The following is a 25,572-nucleotide window of genomic DNA, read 5'->3' as shown; positions in this document are numbered from 1 at the left end:
ATGCAAAGGCTCAATTGAAAAATTGATTCAGTAGAATTAGCTGAACATTTTATTTCAGTAAAAGATGTATGGGAGTCTGTGGGCACAGGCAACATAAGACATGTTGCCTTGTCCACTTGTAATGATTAAGAAGCAAGAAATTTTGTGAACTAGAAACAAGTTTAGTACTGTGTGTTTGTTAGTTTATTCCTCTAAGCACAAATTTGTCAAAGCTGTCTCCTTAAATGAGCAGTAGAACTTTGTCCCTTATATACCCACTTAATATGACTGCAGCACAATAGCCCAGACAACTATGGTGGTATTATGGGGCTGAAATTTTTCCATGGAAAAATATAGCAAATTTGTAGTATTTTCAGAAAATCTTCCATTTACTGTGGAAAATTCACCATCTCACATTTCTGTTACTGATAAGAGCATAATAAAAGTGACTCATAGGCCTGTTACAGACTGCCAAAATAAAGCTGCTTTGGGTCTCTTTGGAGGTATGCTATTTAAATGATGCATGGGTCCTAAGAATCCGGAAGATGCCCCAAAGCTGCACTCCAGTGCTTAGGAATGGAGTGTGGCTTTGGTGCGACCTCCGGACTCTTAGGACCCATGCATCATTTAAATAGCATGCCTCCAAAGAGACCCGAAGCAGCTTTATTTTGGCAGTCTGTAACAGGCCTTAGCTTCTCAAGTGATTATGGGGATGCCATGTTAATCCATTATACAATTGGTTGTCAGCATTTACAAACTGTAATGTAAAGGAAGCAGAATGTATGTTTCTGCAATGGATCTTTCCCTTCTGCATCTTTTCCCTGCAGACCCCTGAACTTCCTAGATGGTCTTCTCAGTAGGTCAATGGACCTATGATACGTTGTGCTCTTTGGCTGCAGAAGGGATAAATTGCCAAAAATCAGAAAACTTGAATGACTGGTACAAGATTGTTCCACTTTATAGAATTCTCCTTTCAACTGCAACCTTTTAAGACAAAGCCCAAAATGTGTGGTGGTTACTCTTGAGCTTCTGGAGAGGTTTGTTGTGAGGTATGCAAGGCTACTGTGGGAAGAGAAAGATCAGCTGGCTAAGCTTGCCTTCCACTCACACAATGGCAGGAACAATGCCACAACCAATGGCTATTCAGCTTCAGTGAACACAATCTCCATTATTCTACACTAAGAAAAGGCACTGGCTCTACATTTACCATATACTGCTAGATTAGAAAATGGGAGATGGAGGGAACTGACGAAGAAGATATGGAAAATCTTGTAGGGAGTGGCTGGGTAATACAGAGCACAGGATGTTCCAAGAGCTCCAGCAGATGGCTTGTCAAAATACCCAAGCCTGTATTTGCTATTCTTTTCCTAAGTGATTTAGTAATATATAAGTGAGTCTACTATTCAAATGTGAGATCATTCTCCTCACATGAAGACCAACAAGCAAAGAACAGAACGTTGCACCAAAACAAAACAAAAAAATAGTGCCGTTATTACAGTTATTTAATCCCCTAGATTCCAAAGTATGGCCTGAGGCACAGGTTCCAATGTCTATGGTGAAGTTAAGCAGATCTTTGTTCAGTCAGTACCTTGATGAACCACCTAACAGTGTTATATACAAGTGTGTTGAGCTCCACTGGGCACAGTTTCCCAGTTCTGGAGGAAAGGCAAGATCCCCAAAAAATCAACTAATTAAGATATAAGTGCAATGACTACACATCCAACAACTTTTTTAAAAGAACTTTATCAGTGCCATTATGAAAGCTCATTTATTATAAACAGGTATGATTTATAGGTTTACAAAAGATGATCAGCTTTTCTTTCACGAAACTGATCAAAGCATACACAATTAGAACTCAACTCTTTGCAGGCACCAATCACATTGATTGCATTGTCTCACATATTCTTCCAAGAGTCAAAAATAAATTGGCAACCCCAACATTTTCATAAGGTCACTTACACATGAAAATCAAATTTGGTTCACATACTACTTAGAATTGCATGCAAAACAAAATATTTCAAAGGAAACTGTAGAAAAATAAATGTATCAAAAGGCAAATACATTACAAGCAATCTTTTATAGACATAGCAAGCCTTTCCTTAATTCTTTGGTTTTTAATAACTGCACGAACAGTGCAAGTTTCTATAACAAGACAGGAAACAATGTGAAAAAGCTGCCTTTCCTAAACCATGAGCACTGGCTATTGAGCACAACCCATCCTAACCCCACTGGAAAGAATAAGGGCTATGTAGAAGCCATGATTTGTAGATTATGCTCTTAGTCAGACCCTTACAAAAAAACTTTTAAAGCCTATTAAAAGGTGCTTGCTTTACCACCTCTGACTTAAAATGCCATACAATTTTAAAAGTGCTCATTTAGGTTCTCTTATGTGGAGTGTACTGTTTGGAGAAATAACATTTGCTCCCTAAGCCAGTCAAAAATCATTTGTGGATTTTATTTTATTTTATTTGTAGTCTTGATCAGTTTGGACCCAGGAAAAGTTCTTCTACTAAAACAGAGAAAAAGCAACATTTGAAAGGAAGAGGCAATTTTTAAAAGAACTCCACTTCTCTTGATTTTTTTTTTTTTTTTGGTTCGTGCCCATATCAAAGTGCTTATCATGCAGAAGCAGATACTTAACATCAATATACAAGATCAACCCACTAACTTTGTAATGGAGGGCTAAAGAAATGTAAACCAAAAGGGAGCAAAAAACACCAATAGCAAATAAACTCTGTTCTAGGTTTTTCCTAGAGACAGTTTGCAGAATCAAAGTGTTTCACATCAGCATACAACCACAACAAAGAGGCTGATGTGAATTAGTTGCCATGGGGAGATAAGCCAACAACTATTTTTAAAAATAGCAGATGATCATATAGTTGCATATTTGACAGCATGAAGGAATTGGTCCATAAAGAAGTTCACAAACTGACTTTTGATTAGCTCTTGTGAAGGTTATGGAATAACAAGCAATGTTTATTCAAGACAGTACTTGCAGAGCTTCAGTGTAATGTGACACCTGAATCAGTTTGAAAGCTCAAAAAAAGCAACAATAAATCACTCCAATGCAATTTTCCACATCCTCACATGTGGGCAGTTTTGTAAAGTTAGGAAGCTGGGACACATCTTGAAGAAAAATTATAAAAGTCATACATTCTGTTATGCTAAGCAGTGTCTGTAATTGAGCTTTCAGTGATATACATAACTAATCAGCATGCATCAGTTTTCCATTTGACAGGCACTTTTAAATCTGACAGTTCATTCAAGAAATCTTCATTCCTTTAAAAAAAATCTTGTGGCAGCCTTGCAAGAAGAGAGGGGTTTTTCAACACAATATTTTCTTGCGTCTCTATCCTGATCAACAAGCTGATGGCTTGATTAGTAGTTGCTTAACTGTGATTTTACTAAGTTTTGTACCATGATGGGAATGTTCCTTATTAGTGTCCATGTAAACAATGTACTGATTGCTCTTAGCCAAAATCCCATGTAATTTGATCTAGGGCTCAAGAGAAGAGACAGATAGTTTTCCAATCGTCTGCATTCTCTTCTACATCATTAAAAAAGGACAAATGGATGGGTTTCTACACAAATTGCATCATTCTTATATTAATTGTGAATTGCATTTGGTGGCCTCTCACATAATCAGGTCATTAATTACTTACATTGAAACACTCCCCCATCAAGACAATGACCATATAATGAAGCATATGTTCAAAATAATATTATTGGGATTTTTAACATCCCAAGACAGCACTGATACACAAAAGGCCAGGTTTCTGTAGTAAATAAACAGTCAGCATCAAAATAGTCTTTGCTTTTTGTTTGAACATTTAGCAAGTGACGTGAAAATTAGCCCATAAGGCACTAAACATTTGTATTCAAATACAACTGAAATATTTGACCAATGGATGCAGTCTCCCAAGACTGTGTTTCACCAGTCAGTTGCAACTAAGTCCCATGGAAACAAATGAGACTTAATTATGACTGTCTTCTGATTTAGTCTGAGCTTTACTCAAGCCTGATTTTAGATACACCATACACACACATTTAAATTCCACTGAAATAATTAGAAATTGCTGGAAAATACACCTGTCCAATTCACATTCATTTCACCTCACCAGCACCACTGATTAGAAGTGTTTTTGGCAGACTGTGCACCATTTTTCTTAGTATTTTAACTGACTGGGGAGGGGAAATCGATTGATATATCTAAGAACTAAGCAATTATATTGGTTCTCATTGTGCTGTTTTCCAGGACTTTTAAAGAAACATTTAAGAAAAACTTGTAACACAATTTTTAATATCTCCATTTTCCCATTAAAGAATATAAATACAAAGATTCAGTAAGCTCTCCTTTATCTTTGGTATGTAAGGGATGCCACTATTCACTGAATGACCAAATGCAAATCTTCATGATTAAGCACTTTCTATGTCATCTTTAATCTCCTCAAACATGTTTTAGGGAAATTAGAAAAATAAGTCTACTTGACTGGAAGTGGACATCTTCCAGCATGCAACTGAATGTGCAATGAAACATTTTTCATGATTAAGGTTTAGGGCCATCTTTTTTTTAAGGTACCTGGTTCATGATTGTTTCAGGTTTGTGGGTGTTTTCCAGTGAAGTGTTCCCCATAGAATCTTTGCACAGAGGACATATATTCAGTTGTAAACATGATTAAATTTAGCATCCAATAAGGTTTCTTTTGATGTACATATTCCATAATAAACTCTGACTTTGCTCCCTTCTTTCATGCTATTCCCAGGCCCTCCTTCATCTTCTCATACACCACGTAACTGATGCTGACAGCAGGAAGCACTTTCATGAAGTTAGGAGCAATGCCCCTATAAAGTCCCAGGAGTCCTTCCTTAGCAATAATCCTTTGGAAGAGAGCAACCATATTTAGCTGAGGGCCACCATCTACCATGGCTATGGAATGGCAATGGGAACAGGGGAAGAGAGAAAGAGAAAAGGAGATACTTTTACTTAAAACAATATTTGAAACAATATTGTCACACTAACAAAATGTAACACAGCCTCACAACATGGCTTCTTATCATTATGCTTCCTTGGGAGCTATGTGAAGTAAGACAGAGAACAAATAATACTCTCAATAAAACAAATATATTGACATAAACAAACAGACGTTTAGACAGTCAGACGTTCTGAGTGAGGTAGCAAACCTGTCTCTTTACTATGCTACATCAGATTGCACATGGTGCTCAACACAATCAAATGCAACCATTTATTTTCCACAAACAAAAATATAAGATACAAGGAGAAGTGTTTTACAAAGACTTCTCCATAAGATACTAGATGTGTGTGTATGTAAGGATTTTTTTCCCATGTAGAAACATTTGGCTGGCTACCTATTTGTTGTGCATTACAGAGGTTTACCACCATACAGTATATGGAAGCAGTGACAACTTGGTCTCCATTGAGCATCATAAAGTTATGGGATAGTTTTGACAAGTGATATACTTACTGATGACAGTAATCTAGAAAAGTATCTACCAGAAAAGAAAGGGAAATGTGGCCAACTCTTGGTGGAAAATGTTGGCTTAAATGTTAGGGCCTTAGAAAGTTGTTCCAGACAGCTATACTAGTTTCTATAGTGTGATGCCAACACTTACCTTGAGCCTGCATTCGAGTTCGGATAAGGGCAAGAGGATAACTGGCCAACTGGCCACAGGTACTAGATAAAGTACCACATCCCAGCAACACAAGCACCCCAGGGTTGGCTGAATCTGTTGCGTATTTTTCTAGCCATGTTTTCTTCAAAGCCTGACAAGATAAATAGTTTGCAATTAATTGTAAATGATCTAATTAATTGCATGTATTCAAAATCATTGAAGACACAGTCATGTGTCCTTATGAGCTACGCCATCTTTTTAGTTACTACAAGACCACTAGCACCACCCCAAAGCAATACCATGTAATACTATACAAGACCGTGCAAACAAAGCCAGTACCAGAACATAGCATATTTATGTCCACACAACAGGATGGCAGGTGGGTGCATCAATTTATTAAGGAGCAGCAATACTGGCAGTGCTCCTCTAGTAAGTTCAAGCAATGAGGGAACCAGTTAGTGGCTTCAGAACCCACACTGGAGGAGCACCAGAACCACTCCTGCTCCCAGGTAACCTGGTCCATCCATCTACCCTCAGGTTTGATGGAAATAAACAGAAGGAATAAGAACTACCTATCCCCTGAGGTGGGACATTAGAGGGAACTACACCACAGGACCATCCAACCTGAAGCTTGACCCATTTGGAAAACCTGTTTACCAGAAATGAAGCTGGGATGAGCATACCCATCCCAAGCAGTGAGCTATGTTTCAGGCTGCCTTCATCACTGGAAAACTGGCTCATCTCTTTCCAGCCATCAGCTAGTTGGGATTAGAATGCTGTCTGATGAACTAGCAGAGAAACTGAAGTCACAGGGATGTTGACAAGCTCCATGAAATTACAGCACATGCTAATTATCAATTATAAAGATCACTAATGTAGACTGGAAGAAAATCAGACAACTCATGTTGTTAGCAAATCAGGGCATTATAGAACAAGAAAGCTAATTAAGAACCAAGCAGAGTAGATGGCTGACAGGTAGCATATGCTGCAAAAGAGCCGTGCAAAATTATTTCAGCAGGAAACATACTTAAATGTATTTAAATTAATGTACAGCAATCATAACAAAAGGTAGCTTAACATAATATAGTACTGGGCTCACATGCCCCACTCCATTCCCACCTCAGGAAGGGGAATCTCCCTACGTATAGAAAACTAGCACACTTGGAGAAAGCTATACTAACAACCTTTTTTATAACATGTTAGTTTGCCATACGAATGGAGTTTCTATGTGAGAGATCGTTCAGTTTTTCACCTACATCCTGAAGTGGTGGAGTCCAGAAAGAACTCTACCAAATGCTGTTACTGGACATTTGAACTGGTTTTTAGAGGAAAGATGTAACAGAACAAAACAAAGCCCCTGTGCTGATAGGCATTGGTTCCTATGTATCAGGAAAGACTTAGTACATAAAGACAAGGAAAAGCATCACACTCGGATATAACAATGTTAAATAAAACACCTACGATGTAATACACCAACAATAACACTATGGATGGAGAACCTCTCATTCTCCAGATGTTTTTGAGTTACTAATCTCCTTATCATGGACTCATGTTGGCACTGACCACTGCATTGTCATTAACCACTGCCTCTGAGAAATCCAAACTTTCTGGGAAACCAGAGGTTCCTCACTCTGAACTACACTTATACAACATTGAAAAATTAGTATTATACTGTAACTATAAGGATATTTTGCTCATGTGATATACACTCATCCCTCCCCGTTCACGGACTTAAGAGACCATAGTCTTGCTCCTTTGAGGACAGCAAGCACTGAAGGACAAAATTGTGTGTGTGCCCAAGACATGCACGCAGCAGTATGCACAGGAGCACACCACCATCGTAACTAATGAGGACTCCAATATTTGTGTTTTTCAGGATTCGCGGTGGGGTCCAGAAGGAATCCCCCACAAATCGGGTGGGATGACTGTATACTAATTTATGAAACTTCTTTCATATTGGCTTCAGCAAATAAGAACCTAGGATTCCAGGGCAATGTACAGCAAAGCACAAAATAAATGAATTTAAAACCTAATACAGCATTATAAAATGCTATCATCAAACATATAATAAAATATAGCACATTTAAAAAACTGCAGTGCAGACACACATAAATTAAAATGACTGGGTTAAAAAAAGTCTTAACTTGATGCCCAAAAGATTACACTGACATGTGTCAGATGTGCCTCTTCAGAAGGACTTTGCTTTCCAAATTAAAGGTGCCACCACAGAGAAAGGCCATTCCAATAAGGAAGGCACATGAATTAAAAACCCAGCAAAAGATCTTAAGGGACAAGAATAATGGAAGAGCTGCTTTAGATAGATAGTTTCAGGCTGTGCTACATAATGACACCCAAACTGGGCCCAGAAATAAACCAACCAAGACATACCTGGCTACACTTGGTTATGGTCTACAAACTATTCCTTTATGTCTTTTAAGACTCTTCTGAGCTACTCTAAATATGGTGAAGATAGGAAGGTTTGATTAATCCAAGACAAACCAAGAAAATGAATCATTATTTCATTTATATCTCACTTTGCCTCCAAGGAGCTATAGGTTTTGTACAGAAGTTAATTCCTTTCATCTAAGCTAAGGTAAAGTAGTATGCGCAGAGAAGTAGGGCATACCTACAATACAAACTTAAACTGATTGAAATAGCCTTCTTACCAAGGAACCATGAGAATTATGTTTCTGGGGGAATCCTATGTGCCAAACTAGGTCTCCTTCCCCAGTGCATATCTAATAATATTCTACAAACACAATGCCAAAAATTCCACATCACCAACATACTGTAAAAAATGATTAGCAGACTTACATTATGCAGCCCCTAAACTGAATATCGTATAGCACAACATATGTATATCAATGATCAATGTGCATAGCTAACAAGCCAATGTGTACAGTGTGCAATTAGCAAAGGCAAGACATAGAAGCAATGTGCATTCACATGCTACTTTAATGTGCTACTGCATGCACAATGGTCCCACATGTACAGTAAAACTGTGCTTTTGCCACTGTAAGCGAGATATGACCATTTCACTGTGTCCAAAATAGCACTCCCCATCCACAGTGCAACTTATATCCATGTATTTCATTAATAAGATGCCAAACTTGTTTTCTATTACCGTGACACATCAGGGTCATCAACTCACCTCATAAACTGCCAGGTCTATCCCAGCATAAGGAATTATGCCCAAAATATTGGGAATGTAACCTTTGTAAAAGGCCATCACACCTTCTCGTCTTAGGATTTTCTTAGCACAGTCAAACATTCCAGAGTATTGTCCTGTTTTACCCACAGCTAGTCTGGTCTTTAATACCTAAACAGTTAAGAAAACATCTGATGTTAGTCACGTCTCCAACCAAATGATCAAAATATTAACCAAAATATTTTTACATTAAAAAAAAATCTGTCCCCAAACTATCTTCCATCATTGTTTCCAGTGCTTCAAGTTTTCAGAGATGCCATCCTGGGCAAAAAAATTGGAAGGGAGGAGCTAAATGACTTTGGTGTTCTTTTGCCTGCTTACTTGTGAAAGCCACCATGTTGTAGTGGTTTGAGTGTTGGACTCTGGAGAAGAGGGTTCAGTTCCCAGCTCAGCCATTCAAATCCACTGGGTGACCTTGGGCAACCTCAGTCTCAGATGAAGGCAATGACAAATCTCCTCTGAACAAATTTTCCCCATGACAGAGTAACGTTATGGTCACCGTAAGCTGGAAACAATGTGAAGGCACACAACAATAATTGCCTGAGCTCTATAGTGGCTGGAAAAAGCTGGTTAAGTTGAAAGAGTTGGGAAGGAGCAGTTTATGGCTCTGTTTTGGGGAAGGAAATGTGAGGGGATGTAAAGCCAGGGACCCCATTTGAAGCATTGGGTGGAAAAGCCACCTTGAATCATTTTGGGAGAAAGGCATGCTATAAATCCAACAAATAATCCAATAAATAAACAAATCAAATTTAATTTTTAATAAATAAATAGCTAGTTCCACCTGGAACTTTGGCTGGGGACCTGACAGTGTTGGGGGTCTGGCCACACACCCGACTTCTGGCTAGCAGGGTTGAGGCAATCCACCCCTCCATCATATTTTAGCTTCCCAACCCTGTGCATTCAAGAAAACATGAGAAGCTATACAGGGATCCTTCTCCAGTTCTGGCCCCTCTTGTGGAACTATCAAAGAAAACCAACAGATGGCATTGCCTGTGCATCCAAATAGTCTCCTCCATATGGCTGGTTCTGCCAGGGCTGTTAGCAAACCTGGAGAGTTGGGCCCGGTACAGATGGGCCTATTGGGCGCCCTCATCATGTGCTAGGGGTTGGCCGAGGGTGTTCCGCCCACACGTGCATCAACTCTAGCATGTGACGAGGGCGTAACAATGGCGGCGCCCTGTACAGATGGGCGCCGCCATTGTTACATGCAGGACGCCTTGCATCCGCACATCACAGTGACAATATGATGTCGCAAGTGCGCCAATGGCACATTGTGGCGTCATAATGGTGCCACAAGAAGAACCTGCTTTTTGCAGGTTCTTTTTGCTCCGCGGGGAAGTCCCGCGAGACTGCCCTTTTTGGGTGGTCTGTACCGGGCCATACTCTGTGTTCTTATGCCACTGAGGCCTATAAGTGTACTAGAGATGAGGAGAGTCCTTGAACAAGCCATCTCTGTCCAGTATGGACTGAAAACCAGAAAGTATGTTGCATAAGGAGAATGCTATACTTTGCTAGCCTTTGGTATTTGAGTGACTGGGTACCCTTGATGGCTGAGTAATTCTGTTTTGTTTTGTTTGCTGTAAAGTAACTTTTCCAAGCTCCAATCTACAGCACATAGATCTTTAAAACTAAGAAGGAAATTGAATACTTACTTCCATAGGATAAATAGAAGTCTGTGCAGTTGCCCCAGCTAGGGAACCAGATATAAACCTTTCCATAGTTCTTATCTTTCCCTCTTCATTAACAAACATCTTCTTATACTGAATATTTAAAAAACACAGAGACATATAAACAATTTATTGATTTATTCATAGTCACACACTGCTTACAAAATTATACTGCAGTAGCTGGGGTGTGCTTGGCAAGTTTCTGCACATGATCAGCTAGCGGCTGATCAGTGTGGTGAACTGTAGGTTATTGGCACCAGGTTCAAATCCTCATTCACACACTGATGAATCTTGGGAAATTATCTGTCTCCACAGCCAACTTCTTAAGTTGTTACAAGAGTGAAGTGGTCATTCCATTATCTCATCCAGATCAACTTAGAGGAAAGGCAGATGACCAACACAAGTTGAAAAATACATTTTATTGCTTTATATGTTGGAATTTTCCAATTCAAACACAACACTGATATCAGAAAAAGCAAAGACAAGTCAAAGTGCTTAGAGTTTCATTGTGGGAGGGCACATCCTCCTAGAGGAGGATTAGACCTTTACATAACTTACTAAAGCTGATTTAGAGGTAAATATAACCCTGAGACAGTCTTACTACAGGACAACAATAGCTCTCATTGCAAGAGTTCTGTATATGACAGAAGATGGACATCATATATGCTCAGCTTTCCATTAAAAAAAAGGTGAAGTCCACAATAATACAGCTAAACTCACAGCATTCACTTTAGCATGCTCAAGTCATACTGAAATCAAATTTAAATTGCTCAGCATTTGTCTCTTTTAAAAAGTAATCCACTTAATTCAGAAAAATAAAATAGATTTGCACTCTTTAGGGAACTTTTTCCTGCCCAGCTTCCTCTATTTAGTACCAGTCACCTTGATTTAACATCTTACCCGTTCATATGCCCAGAACTTGATAGCTGTTTCGGGTGCAATTTTAACAACGTTAACACCATTTCCCCTCCAGAGTGAACGGACTCCTCCTTCTTTCACCATCTGCTGCAAACCACCTGCTATGTTCATTTTTCCTTTTGAACCATGAACCTACAGTTATCACAGAAAGCAAAAACAGAATTATTCAAAATGTTTTCAAAGCTTCAGCAACAGTAAAGCTCTTCTGTGTTTTAAGAGAAGGAAAAGAGTGAGCCATCCTTCAAGATCCCATGCCCTACACAATATTTTACCTTTCCTTGCTGACGTCTTAAAGAGAAAATTAAAACTACATTTCCCATTCTCCTCCATTGTTTGTTTGGAAACCCACAACAACTTGAGTTAAGCAATTCTGAGTGGGAAAAAGACCAGGGAAAGAGCTAAGCAGCCTCTCCTCCTTGAATGGAGAATGCCATGTTCACTGATGGCAGTATAGAAAATATTTTCTAACCTGCCACCTACAGTAACAACATAACAATTATTTCACAGCGGATATCTTGGTTATTTCAAGTTTTTCTTCTGCCTGATTATTCAGAAGGGATTACTGTAGGAGCATGATATCTACAGAAAGTATGTACATTCATGAATATTCAGGCTCCGTCACTTTATTGCAGTTAAAAAATATTCAGCAGGCAGGGACAAACAGGAAAAAATGCATCTTCAAAATTCTCTCAAATCCAGGCCCATGATTATAAGAATATAGGATAGATATTAATCCCCCCACCAGCATTTTTCAGGAACCCACTGCCATTCGGCAAAGCCTAGTCTTCTTGCTTGTTGTTAGGAGTAATAAGCAAGCCCATTTAACCACTTCAGCTGAACAAAGCTAGATACCAAGTAATGGCTTGTTAAAAGCAGGGAAATTAAACTTTTGGCAATAAGCAGGTATGTTAAACATCTTAATGCTTAAGCAGAAATGGGGGAGACCATTGTAGATAAAGAGCTTTAGGCAACCCTACACAACAAGTATGAATAATCCTACACAACAGGAATGGGCCACAACAAAAGTGGCTCAAATACCAATCTTCCTGCCTCTTCATACAGGCCTTCTGATCATGCTATTCATTATTGCTATTATTTACTCCATCTTGCTCTGCTCCAGCTCCATCCCAACTAAAAATCCTTAAAGGAACACTTGCACAGGCAGGGGAATGAGAATTTTTCCTCAATATGTACAAAACGAAGGTAAGAATTACATCTATCTATCCATTTTTGGTTCTGCAAACACCCAAAGCTCTGAAAGGTTTTGACTAAGGTAATGTGGGCCTTGAAAGGAAAAAGATTCCCCATTTCTTCTAGACATGTTTTCCTGAACATCAAGGAACTCAAAGAGACCAATATCAGTAGATAGCAGACTGTGTTGAAAGTCACAGGCTACTCATTCCCTTCATTCAGATAGTCAGCTTCTGCACATACCCTCTCCTGTAGTGTGGTATGGCCCCATTTTCATTATTAGCACTAGCAGACTCTTAAAAGTAAGAGTATGATCTTTAGTCCATTCAGTCTTTGTTTTTGGAAGTTTCTTTAAAAAATAACTTGGACATATCAAGATTCCATTTTTTTTAATTCTCTAAGAAAAAACAAGAGAAACTACTGACTCAAACTTCTGAAAAACCAGTTTCAAGTGCACTTTGGGCTTCCACTTCTCAAACACTAGTTTTCACAGGTGCATACACACCAACCACATGGGAAATCTGTTGTTGAAATGCAGGAAAATTCCCTAAGTGATCTGTGATAGAACATGACACTCTGCTCTTCACTCCACTATGTTTCATAATCCAAGCCAGTCTATAGTAGCTTGAAGGCACTCACCTGCATCATGACTTTAAGGCGGTCGAGTGGTGCCGTGCCTGTCCGCGAGACGGCACCAGCAACACCTCCAGACAAAAGCTGCTTCCACCACTGACCAGTCTTTTTCTCTTCTTCTGTGAACTCATCTGGGATAGTTAAACTATCTCCAATGTCCAATACCTGTGAAGATATAAAGAAAAAAAGAGGAAAAGAAACAGCTCTTCAATTCAACTGTACTGTGTTTCTATGTTATAAAACTCATGCTGAGAACAATTTAATACAAAGAATAAAGGAAGCATACTTCTCCCCCTAAATTTAAATTTAAATTCTCTAAATTTAAAACCCACCATTTCAAAAACTGCACCATCATCATTAAAAATGATAACAAATTTCTGCCTAGAATATGGCTGTAACAAAGACATTGCATCAGGATATAAGGTGCTTTCCAGCCAGTGCTGAAATCCAAATGGTTACAAAGCAGTTAGACTTTCTTCCAGGCAGCTTTTAAGGATTATCAAGCTTAACCTCTTTACAGCTTCCTAAAAAGATTATTAGTCCAATGACTTGGTAATTCATCCAAGTATTTTTACCTCAATGGAATTATCACATTACTCTTTTCAAAAAGTTAAAAGACATTGTGTGACTTTGTAACATAATCAGTTTGGCAAGTCTATCCCTCTAGTTCCTACCTCCATTCTCTTACTAGCTTGCATGTTTCAAGTATTGTTTATTAGCATTTTCACAGATACAGGGATTGATGTAATTATCACAAAGTTCCACTCCACTTCCTTTAATGAGAGTTTGTCATACTTAATTCTTACCATGTGCCCTCATCCACACATGTCGGCTGACATTTATATGCATGTACTCGTCTCATATAAAAAAGATGGCACATACAACTGACACAGAATTTAGATGAATGGGAAAAACTAGCTCAAGAACATAATTGTAGATTAAGGGCCAAAACAGACAAGCCCAATAAAGTGGGCCATATCTGCTCTGACGTGATTTGCACCAGGGTGGCAGCAACTGCACACACCCTGCCAGAATCCCAACCATCACCATGGTTTTGAACCAGGCCAGCAAAAAGAGCGATATTTTACCACTCCTTTTTGGCCTGGTTCTATGTAAAATACATGGCCTCTGCATGGTTTCCAGCCACACTCAGGGCATACATCATCTAAACGCTACGTCCCGAACACGGATGGAAACTGGTTTATTTGGCCCATCTGTTTTGGGCCTGAGTTTAAATAAGTCAAGTTACGTTATTTATTTGATTATTGGTTGGTTGGTTGGTTTATATTTCTCACAAAATGGGACTCAAGGCAGCTTAAAATTCAAGATAAATTTTAAAAGATCCATTTAAAACATTAATTTACAAAAGTGATAAAAGAATAAAATATCAATACAGTGTGCCTGCGTCATACGCGAGCATACTATACGTGGCTTTCAGCATATGCTGAAAGCCACGAGGGAGCTGGCAGGAGCGCACGGGGCGCAAGGGGTGGCAAGTCCCATTAAGACTAATGGAGCCCCCACCCATGGCGCGCATGTGACACCGCACCACGCACGAGTGCCATTACTTTAAATGGGGCTCAAGTATACCCAGGTTTTTTTATGCAGGGGGGTCTGGAACGGTAAAAAAAGGCCATACTGTATTGTTAAAAACTTGATTAAGAGAGGTAAAAACATTTAAATTTATTTAAGATATAGTTACAATAAAAGATTAAAAACAGCAAACCACTTACACACACACTACAGCTCTATAATTAAAATTCAAAACCCTGCCTAAATAAAAATGTCTTCACCTGCTAACAGAAAGAGAAACCAGACCTCCCATGAAAGGGAGTTCCACAGCCTGGGAGCAGCCAGGCTGATTTATTAACAGTATTATACTGTTGTTAGAGAAATATTTGTAAGGAGATTCTCGCACTGTTCTTAAATAGTGGAACAGAAGCAGGATTTTAACTTTAATGGTGGTTCCTAACTGTAATGGTGACTAGGCAGTAGCTATTCATGTCAGTCTGTGCTTTTGTCGCTACTTTTAATGAATGAGAAAATCCTGTCAATACCTGTTAATTCAATGTGGTTTTCATTATTTCAAAAAAAGAAATTCCTACATATCCTTCTAATTAAGTGCCAATTTTGTATGATTTTTGCAATAATAATGATTGTTATGTATTGTAAGCGTTCTTTGAAGTGATTATTCATTTCCAAATACTCAAACCTAGCCTTCCTGAAAGATTTCTTGAAAGAAGATGTAGCCCTTGAAAGTAATATATATATATATATATATATATATATATATATGTACTTTTGTTTTAAACATCATGACTTCTCCACAACTTCATCCTACAACATTTCTATTACATTTACAAGGCCCGCAACCATATGAACAGAGTTGATTTGCATAGGTTGTTATCACAAAATTGTTATCATTCTGGCACAGTAATTTAGTGGTAATGTCATAGAGGCTATAAGCCTTTAAAACATCAGTTTTGTAATCATGCTGCTCTTAATAGAAATCTTTGTTTAAAAAATCTGTTAAAAAATCTTAAAGAAGCAATGAGGCAATGACTTTTTTAAAATATAAATAACTGAAATAAAGATTTTCAGTTTCATCATCCATTAACCAGAATACATTTAAGGACCATTAACTATTATAATAACCTATTTTATGATTTAATTCAGTAGGCCCCAAAAGACATTTTGAATAAACTGTAATAGTAGTTACTGGTAATTGCTTTCAAATGTGTATAAGCAACTGTCTCAGTCTATCAGTCATGCTGATAGTTTAATTTTTAAAATCTATATAAACTATGCTTCAGATTGCATCTGTACTTTAGGTGCTTTATCAATTCAAGCTGCATGTGGTCCTCAAGGCCTTGACTGGAAGATTATACAATAGAGTACCCCTTATTATAAACTATGTCCCTTATTTGAGGACCAGAAAGCTTGACCCCAGAGTGGCTTGAAGTGGCCCCCGTCTGAACAGCTGGGTGGCTTCTGGGGGGCTTCAGGGCATGAAGCGTCAAAATATCATGCTTCCAAACCACCCAGAAACCAGCTTTTACAGCTGGTCTGTTCAGCCCCTGTCTCAACCAGCCATGTGGACAATTTTAGATTTTGGATTATTTTGGATTTGGGAATTCCAGATAAGGGAGACAAGCTGTACTTCATATGCATTCTAAGTAACCTTTATAACCCACAAGGTAGTCTAGTGTTCTGATCCCTACCGAGAGCTCAGAAGTTCTTTCAGACTATAATCCATGGTGATTATAGGACGAGGGGGGTTACTTTTCCAAACACTTTCCTTGAATCAGAGAGACAATGGCTTCCTTGGTGTCATATACTTAGCTACCAGCATACGTGCTAATATTTCTTATAAACTTATAAAACATTCTTCTTCCTTGTTCCTGCCTTTTTCTTAAAAAAAAAAAAAAAACAAATGTAGAAAAAGTCTACATATAGCAATGCAATAAAAATGGAAAGCATACTCACCGTGGAATGCTTCCAGTAACGAACAATGCCCTGAATGTCTGTAGCTGGATTAAACAAAAAATGGTCCCGCCATTCATTCCAGTCCACTGACATGGTCCCATCAGCATCCATGCTTAAAATTCAAAATGAAACCATCAGCATATCACACATTAATTTGCCAACTTTATTGTTTCAAACAAGGGCAAAAAATATATGCGTTCTTCACTAGGAATTCTCATCATTATGTTTAGGGACCATTTGTTCTTATTGTATCCATTTGTTCTGTCTCCTGACATGACGTATCTATTGTATTAAAAATTAGGATTTTTTTTTAAAAGTTGTTTGCCCTTGCAAAGAACCTGAGAGTGAGATCATCATTAGTGCTATTACACATACACACACACATAAACAGAGTGTGCGCACATGGATTTGAGTATCTGTAGATGGCAAGCTCCACTGACTTCAAAGGCTGTGTGTCCACATGGTCCCAGTAGAGCTGCTGCATGTGTGCCACCATTGAATACCGTCAGATTTCAGGTCCCATAGTTTTTGCTATCTACCTTCCAGGATGGAACTCCTGCAGATAAGAAATGCCTATTCTCTGTGTGTGTATACAAAACTGAGATGGAGAAATGCTGATTTTTTATTTATTTATTTATTTATTTATTTTTGGTCACTAATCACTGAATTCATGCTTTAGGCCTAAATTGAACTTTCTACAGTAAATATGTAAAGACCATTAAGATCAAATTAATTTCACTTAATGATGAATTCAGATCGGTAGGTACAATTTTAAGGGTTTTGAAAAACATTTTAAAACAATATATGCTATCAACTGTCACCCTTAGGGCCCCTTCACACTACACAGTTATAGTTCTATGAGTCCACTTTAACTATCATGACCATGTCCTATAGAATCCTGGGATTTGCCATTTAAAGAGGAGCATTTAAAATTCTCAGCCAGAGAACTCTATTGCCTTGCCATAGCAATTAAAGTGTAATCATAGCACTATTAACTGTGCAATACAAAAGGGCCCAAGGGGTGGCTTGACACTGACCCTTTGTAGTATTTATGGTACTACATCATTGAATCATTGCAGATATATTGTTAACCATGGCTTGGTGTTATCTTAACCCTGGTTAAGGACATCAACATTTAGCGAAGCAATACTTTACCTTGCCAATCTAAACCATGTTTCCTGAGAACAAGTATAGAGTGAGAACTAAAACACCCATCAGCCCAAGCCATCATTTTTAATAGTGGGGGCCACAAGGTTTCTCATCTCTCTGCTGTATAAGATGACACCAGTGAACTTGCTTGTCACCATACTCAGAAAACTACCATGTAACATAGCTGGAGGAGAACCAGTATAGCATAGTAGTTTGAGCGCTGGACTACAACTCTAAAACAGGGTTCAAATCCCTACTCAGCCATGGAAACTCACTGGATGACCTTAGACACATATCAGTACCTCATACCAGAAACAGCAATACTGACCTTTGTAGAATCTTTGCGGCTTGCTTTTCTGAAATATCTATACCAAGTATCTTGAGGGACTGAACAATCTCAGAGGCATCAATCTTTCCTTTATAAAGGAGAGAGAAAGGGGATAGGGGAGAAACAATATTCTGAAAGACTTTGCAGTTCCAGGTCAACTGCTTCAGATCTAACAGACTTTTAAGTATTACAGTCAGCCCTCCGTATCCACAGATTTTTTTTTATCCACAGATTCAAGCATCCACGGCTTGAAAATATTCAAAGATACTATATATTCCAAAAAGTAAACCTTAACTTTGCCATTTTATATAAGGGAAAACATTTTACTATCCCACTATATATAATGGGACTTGAGCATCTATGGATTTTGGTTTCCACGTTGGCTCCTGGGTATCAGGAGATACCAAGGACCACCTTTAGTACATACTGAAGATAGTCAAGAGAAGAGCAGCAAGATTTCCCTATACTGATATTAGCTATGAAGGACCAAAAATGCTAGTAGTAATCAGAAGCAGAGCTTTCATACTTTTGTTATTGAATTCAGTGAAGATTTCCAAATAAAAGTTCATATTCAACATTAATCTTCCCTAGAGTAAAGTCAACTCATTGAAATAAAGACAGCTTTGTTAGTCACAATTACCTTAAGTCCCACTGATTTCATAGTGAAGTAAGAATTACAGTGGATTTAACTCTCAAATTTTAATGGGGACTGGATTGTGTACTGCAACATTAAAAGATGGCTAAAAATGCACGGTATTTATTTATATTCTGTCCTTCTTCCAAGAAGTTCAGATCAGCAAATGTGGTTTATCACCCTCTTTTAATAATAATAATAAATTTTATTTGTGTTTCCCCGCCTCTCCCTTTTGGATCGAAGCAGGGTTTTAACACCCCTCTTAGGAAGAACAAAGGAAGATAGCAACCAAGAATAAATGTGAGCATCTTTTTAGTTGTTGTTAATACCACATCATTGATGGAATGAGTCAGTCATTACTTACTGTAAGTGCTTTACTTCCAAGCCTAGTTATGTGAAAATGAAATCTTTTTTTTATTTAGAATATTTTTATTTTGCCTTTTCTCCAAGGACTTCCTCCCTCTATTTTCTCCTCACAAAAAACCCTACAAAGAAGGTTAAGTCAAACGATAGTGACTGACCTGTGGTCATCCAGTGTACCTCCCCTCTATATGACAGACACACACACTAAGTGGAATGGGAAAGAGCTGATTATTGGCTTCTAATGGATCAGAACATCTTAATCGGATATTTCATGGTGTAGCAGACATCCCTCTCCTCTCACCTTTCTTAAACAGTGAGAAAAGAGGAAGAGGTCTTTCAGAACCAAATGAAGAGACCAAGTGGGCCACAAGTCAATGTTTCTCCCAATTCTGATTGAACCACTACATCACACTTTCATGTATAAGGTGCAAACATCTTTGATATTCAGAACAAGCTTGGAGCAATTGTTCCCTTGAAAGCCCACTGATTTCTCCTTTCATGGCTAACAGATCTGCTGTGGGTGATTGCACAAAAACTGGTAGTTGAGAAATAATTTGATATATTATTTCAGCTTATAGAGCTCAATTATGATTATTTATCTAAATTTATTGCTGCCCAGCAAAGTCCAAATTACTACTTAAAATTGAGTACTTGCTAACATCTAGTTCTACCACAATAGTTCAATGGGTATAGAACCCCATTGTCTAAGAATACAGTACTGTATCTCCATTTCACTACAACCCTTTTGCAAGTACAGTGGTACCTCGGGTTACGAAATTAATTCGTTCCGCGGCTAATTTCGTAACCCGAAAAACCTTCGTAACCTGAATTGCCATAGGCGCTAATGGAAAAAATAGCTCTCTGCTGCCCTCCGGTGGCGGAAAATAGCGCCGAGGTTTTTTCGTAACCCGAAAAAACCTTCGTAAGCCGAAACAATAAATCCCTATGGGATTTTTTCGTATCCCGAAAAATTCGTAAGCTGGGTAATTCGTATCCCGGGGTACCACTGTAGATCTTATCATGGCCTGCTGGTTCATGTGACAGACCTGAATATTTATGCATAAGAAATGTATTTTAGAGGTCAAAACTTTTTAGCAAAAAGTGACTACTGCCTCCTTCTCTTACCATAAGAGAACCATAAGGTTTCCCGCCACATTCGGGAAGTGGTGTTTAGGTGCCACAGTAAAGTCAGAAAGTGGCAGACCTGAAAGTACTGGCAATCCCTGAGTGATCTGCAGTAGATCAACAAGGGCCCCGAAATAGATGAGCCAAATGATGCAGCTTCCCATCGCATTCAGGGAGTAGCGTTTAGATGAAACACACCCTGAATGCAGCAAGAAACTGCACCGGACCCCTGTCATCAGAAAAGAATCAGGCCAAAAAGGAGTGGTAAAAATCTCTCCTTTTCAGCAGCCCAGTTCAGGACTGTGGCAGTGGCCTGGATCAGGACCAGGAACGTGTGGTGGCTGTGGCCCCGGCGCAAACTGTACCGGCACAGCCTGGCCACGTTTTGTTTTTTTTAATGCAGCTCTCAAAAGATATATATTTCATATAATTTTTGGCTTGCAAACAATAAAGAGAGAAAATTTCAACCTACCATCATTGTTTTTATCCAAACTTTTAAATGCTAGTTTCATTTTCTTCTCATGATCTTTAAGATACTGTGTAAATTCTTCAAAATCCAGCCTGCCATCCTGGTTGGTATCACCAGCTCTGAAAATTTTCTGTTAGAAGAAAGTATATTGAATAAGTATTAGCAAAGGCGTCCTATAACATTTAAACAACAATTTCAAAGACAAAAGAGTCTCATTTTCTAAAATATAATTACTTCTATAGGCATTCAGTAAATAAAAATAAACAAAGAAAACTGGAAATGTGGATGAATTAAATTAAATCAGCAATTTGGCTAAACAGTGTTCTCTTTTTGGACAAGCCACATGGAAACTTACTATGAAATATTACAAACACTTGTTCCATTCAACGGGATAAATATCCTATTAACATCACTGTAGACTGGAGGTCAGCCATGACATTAAAACCTCTAACCACAACATGTACTAGATATAACCATAATACACACTGCCTGGCAGAAGAGGCTAGTGATATCATGCTATTAAACACTGATTGCTTACTAGAGGATTTATCAGATGTCTGTTTCTGATGTAACTGGAATGCTTTCAGAATAATTCTTCATGAAATAATACACATGAGAACTTACAATATTTTCTAAAAGCAACGTTTTCTAACATTTTTTCTTGTTTTAAGAAAAAGAAATGCAGAGTTTTTACTTGTTATTGCAAAAAAGTAGCTCATTGTTATTGCATTACTCTTTATTAACAGACACAGGCTGCATCTACATTGCAGAATTAATGCAGTTTGACAACTCTTTAACTGCCATGGCTTAATGTTATGGAATCCTGGGATATGTATTTGTGAGATAGTTTTGAGATATTTAACCAGAGAGCTCTGGTGCCACAGCAAACTACAAATCCCAGGATTCTCTAGGATGGCGCCATGACAGTTAAAGTGGTGTCAAACTGCATTCTGTAACATACCAGCAACCACACTGATAACAATTGCTAAGAACTGTAGCTAAGATACTATGCAGCACTCAGCACAGACAAACAGCTTGCAAAGATGGCCTGGTTTAAATTAAACATAAACTGGTTATATAAATTGTTACTAAGCCAACAACTTTTTTATGCATCTGATCACATAAATGAGCAGTGAAATAGGTTCAAAGGCCAATGTTAATTACCCTAATGAAATATTTACATTATGATAATAATACATATGCCAGTCATGAGTAAACCCCCCAAACCCACTGATAGGAGACATTTCTGTTTCTACATGCTACTGAATATGCTAGTAGTCGTTACAAAAATGTACTCATCATTACAAGGATATGGTTCAGTGAACTGAGAAGACTAGTGTCTACTTTTCACTTTTTAATTCAGCATACTAAAACTGTGTTACTCTTTTCAGTGTAGTGGTGTGCTCCAAACTATGATCAGTTTCCAAACTGGGCACCAGTATTTGGATGCAACCACTCACACACAGAGACCTTGCATACAGCTTGCAATTATTTGATCTCCAAGTTCTGTTGCTGCTTCTAACCAGATAGCAGACTGTGACATAGCACACTACTACCAGAAAAGACAATCTACATGTAACCAATACATGTAGTACTACAGGTGGTTTGTTAAGAAGAATGTAGTGCAACAAGTTTGGTAACATTAGTACTAAAAGCTCTAGGAAAATCAGCTTGCCATTCACTGAAACTAAAGCAACTGTCACTAAATAAACAAGTTGTACTGACTTGGGTGCACCCTATAATTAGTTAGGAGTACATTTTTGGACTTCAGCTTCCAGAATTCTCCAGCCAGGAAGGTTAGGGGGGGATTCTGGGAGTTGGTTTTGGTGAGCAACTTGGCAAGATGGGGATGGGGGAGAGATTTCATTTTTATAAAGTGGAAGAAAGTGAAGCAGAAGCTGCACTCAGAGCACTATGGGATAATAAATCATCAGAAACAGATGGCATGCCAATATGGCTGTTCCAGATTACAGAGACAGAGTCCACTCATGTTCTAAGTAACATCTACCAGCAAATATGCAAAACAAAATATTGGCCCAGCGTGGAAAGGAGTTGCCCCTTCTTTGTCATGGACTTGAGATCTGCACTCTTGAATAGTCACAGAGGGGTGACTCCCGTTGCACACACCCTGCGCACGCTTGCAACAAGTTTGGCACGTGCCCCATTCAAGCCTATGGGGCTTGAATATTGGCAAGTCTCTGTTCTCGTGGGGTGTCCGGAATGGATCCCCACGAAAACGGAAGGCCAACTGTACATTCGATATACATTCCAATCCCCAAGAAAGGGAATACCAGGGATTGTATCAATCACAAAACCATTTCACTAATCTCCTGTGGAGGAAAGCAATGGTCAAAATTTTACAACAAAGGCTTTCACCATATATAGAGCAGGAAATGCCAGATGTCCAAGCAGGGTTCAGAAAAAGAAAAGGCACTAGGGATCATATTGCAAACATACATTAGATAATAGAGCAGACCAAAGAATTTCAGGAGAAAACCAGCCTGTGCTTTATAGCCTTTGTTTGGGTAGATCATGAAAAATTATGGATTGCTTTTAAAGAAAAGGGTGTGCCAATCTATACTCAGGACAAAATGCCACCATCAAAAGAATATGGAGAAGCAGAATGGTTTCCAATTGGCAAGAGGATCAGACAACACTTTATCAGCCCTACTAAGCTGCGCAGGTCAGTTCATGTCTGGAAATACCAACCGGATAGCCTGAACTGGCCATAAATCATCACCCCATGAATGGGAAGTACCTACTTTTTTAGGCCAAAATAGCCCAAAGTCAAGGTTTACCTTGCTCAAAAAGTGGGCAAGAAAGTTCCTTCATTAAGTAATTCAAAGACATAGCTGTGTTAGTCTGGAAAATCATCATGCAAAGGGATCTCGCAGTAAGGTTCAAGTCTATGAAAGCTGAGGCTACCAACTCCTCTCTTTCAGTTGGTCTCAAAAGTGCTGCAAGATAATTTTGCACACTTCAACAAGGAAGTGCTTGACTCCAGGCTGGTGCCAGAACAACCTACACTTCCCAGGATTCCACAGCACTGCGCCATGGCAGCTAAAGTGGTGCCAAACTGGATCATTTCTGCAGTGCATTTGTAGCCTTAGAGAGTTTTTCTTTGTTTGCTTGTTTTGTTTTGTTTTGTTTTTTAATAGAGAAAAGAAGCTGTACAGTTTCCACTCCTTGGAGGGAGGTAGCGAGGAATGTTGTGTTGGAGGGGAGGAAGTTACGTTTGAAGGATGGGGATGTTGTGTTTAAGGGGGGAAGATTGTTTTGGAGGGGATGTTGTACTGGAGTGGGGGATGTTGTGTTGGAAAGGTGAGGTTGTTGTTTTGGGGGGATGTTGTGTTGGATGAGGGGATGTTGTATAGCAGGGAGGAATGTTGTGTTGGAGGAGTGGGGACGTTGTTGTGGATGGGGGGTGTTGTGTTGGAGGGGTGAGGAGGTGTATTGGAGAGGAGGATGGTGTGCTGGAGTGAGATGTTGGGTTGAAGGGGGGCAATGTTGTATTGGATGAGGGATGTTGTGTTGGAGGGGTGGGCATGTTGTATTGGATAGGGGATGTTGGAGGGGTGGGGAGGCGTATGGGGTGGAACTGTGTGTTGGAGGGGGTGTTGTGTTGGAGGGGGAGATGTTGTAGGCTGGGGGGTGATGCACTGCATGGGGGTGTTGTGTTGGAGGGGGAGATGTGGTGTTGGAGGTGGGAATGTTGTACTGGATGGGAGTGTTGTGTTGAAAAGGTGGGGACGTTGTGTTGGAGGAGGCGTTGTGTTGCAAGGGGGGACGTTGTGTTGGAGGGGTGGGGAGATGCATTGGAGGAGGGGGGTGTTGTGTTGGAGGTGGCCTGCCTCCTTCCAGGCCCTGGCCCAGAGAGGACCCACCTTCTCGGCGTCGTCCCCGAGGGGGAGTCCCAGGGCCTGGAGCCCGGCCTGGAGCTCGGCGATGTCGACGCGGCCATCCTGGTTGAGGTCTAGCTTCCTGAAGAGGCTCTCGTACCTGGAAGGGCCCTCGGGGGCAGCTTCGCAGGCGCCCTCCCTCAGCACCAAGCCCCTCAGGAAGGGCAGCATCATGGCCACGGCAGGAGAAGCAGGGGAACAAGGCCTCTTTCTCCCTCGTCCTCGGTTTTCCTTGGGAGGAGCCCACACCCAGCAGGAAGGGGCAGAGCCTTCTCCTCTTCCTCCTCCTCCATGAAAGACGACCAGGCCCCGTCCTCCTTTTCCCGGACGCGCCCTCCATTCCGGTCTTCTCCCCCAGAAGGCCCTCCATTTTGAGCAGGATTAAGAAGCAGGCTGGCCCCCCAAGAGGGCATCTGAAAGCAGTGTCAGGCCATGCCTCTTCTTGGCCCTGCTCAAAATGGAGGGCATTCAAGAAAAAAAGGGAGGGAAAGCTTAAAACTAAAAAGAAAAAGCTAAAAACAGCCATAGAAATTAAAACCCGTGCTTCTCAGTCATGATTAAAAAGGAGGACATTCAAGAAGAAGGGATGGCCTGACCAAAGAAGAGCTTAAAAACAGCCATGGAAATGTAAACCCATGCTTCTTGGTCATGCTCAAAATGGAGGACGTTCAAGAAAAAGAGAGGGCATGATCAAAGAAAAGCTAAAACAAAACACTCATCGGAATCTAAGTTCAGGCTTATTGGCCATGCTCCAAAATGGAAAAATGTCTTCCTACATTCCTATGACAGAAGGCTGAAATGGAGGACATGGCCTGGAAAAGGAGGATGCCTGGCCACCCTGCTTACCAGAGAAGCAGCCTTGAGTTTCAGTGGCACAAGGCCATCACTCCTA

General features: G+C 39.6%; 1 protein-coding gene across 1 annotated transcript; it reads right to left on the bottom strand.

The window, feature by feature from the left end:
- Positions 1-1,703: 1,703 nt before the first annotated feature.
- SLC25A24 (solute carrier family 25 member 24) lies at positions 1,704-24,916 on the bottom strand. The gene is made up of 10 exons (XM_042465112.1): positions 24,666-24,916; positions 20,785-20,911; positions 18,191-18,278; positions 16,714-16,825; positions 13,234-13,392; positions 11,386-11,535; positions 10,471-10,578; positions 8,762-8,929; positions 5,611-5,761; positions 1,704-4,906 (listed from the first exon to the last, which is right to left on the bottom strand). The coding sequence occupies exons 1-10, from the start codon at positions 24,852-24,854 to the stop codon at positions 4,728-4,730; spliced, it is 1,431 nt and encodes a 476-aa protein (XP_042321046.1). The 5' UTR covers positions 24,855-24,916; the 3' UTR covers positions 1,704-4,727.
- Positions 24,917-25,572: the final 656 nt, after the last annotated feature.

Source organism: Sceloporus undulatus, chromosome 4, assembly GCF_019175285.1.
Source record: "Sceloporus undulatus isolate JIND9_A2432 ecotype Alabama chromosome 4, SceUnd_v1.1, whole genome shotgun sequence".
NCBI lineage: Eukaryota > Metazoa > Chordata > Lepidosauria > Squamata > Phrynosomatidae > Sceloporus > Sceloporus undulatus.
This window is presented reverse-complemented; position numbering and strand designations above follow the sequence as displayed.

Excerpts from the sequence above, each read along its gene's own strand:
- SLC25A24 (XM_042465112.1), bottom strand. The coding sequence starts at position 24,854 with ATGATGCTGCCCTTCCTGAGGGGCTTGGTGCTGAGGGAGGGCGCCTGC. Across the intron at positions 13,393-16,713 it reads GTTACTGGAAGCATTCCACG|GTATTGGACATTGGAGATAG; the intron begins GTGAGTATGCTT and ends ATATCTTCACAG. Across the intron at positions 10,579-11,385 it reads AGTTCTGGGCATATGAACGG|TATAAGAAGATGTTTGTTAA; the intron begins GTAAGATGTTAA and ends TTAAATATTCAG.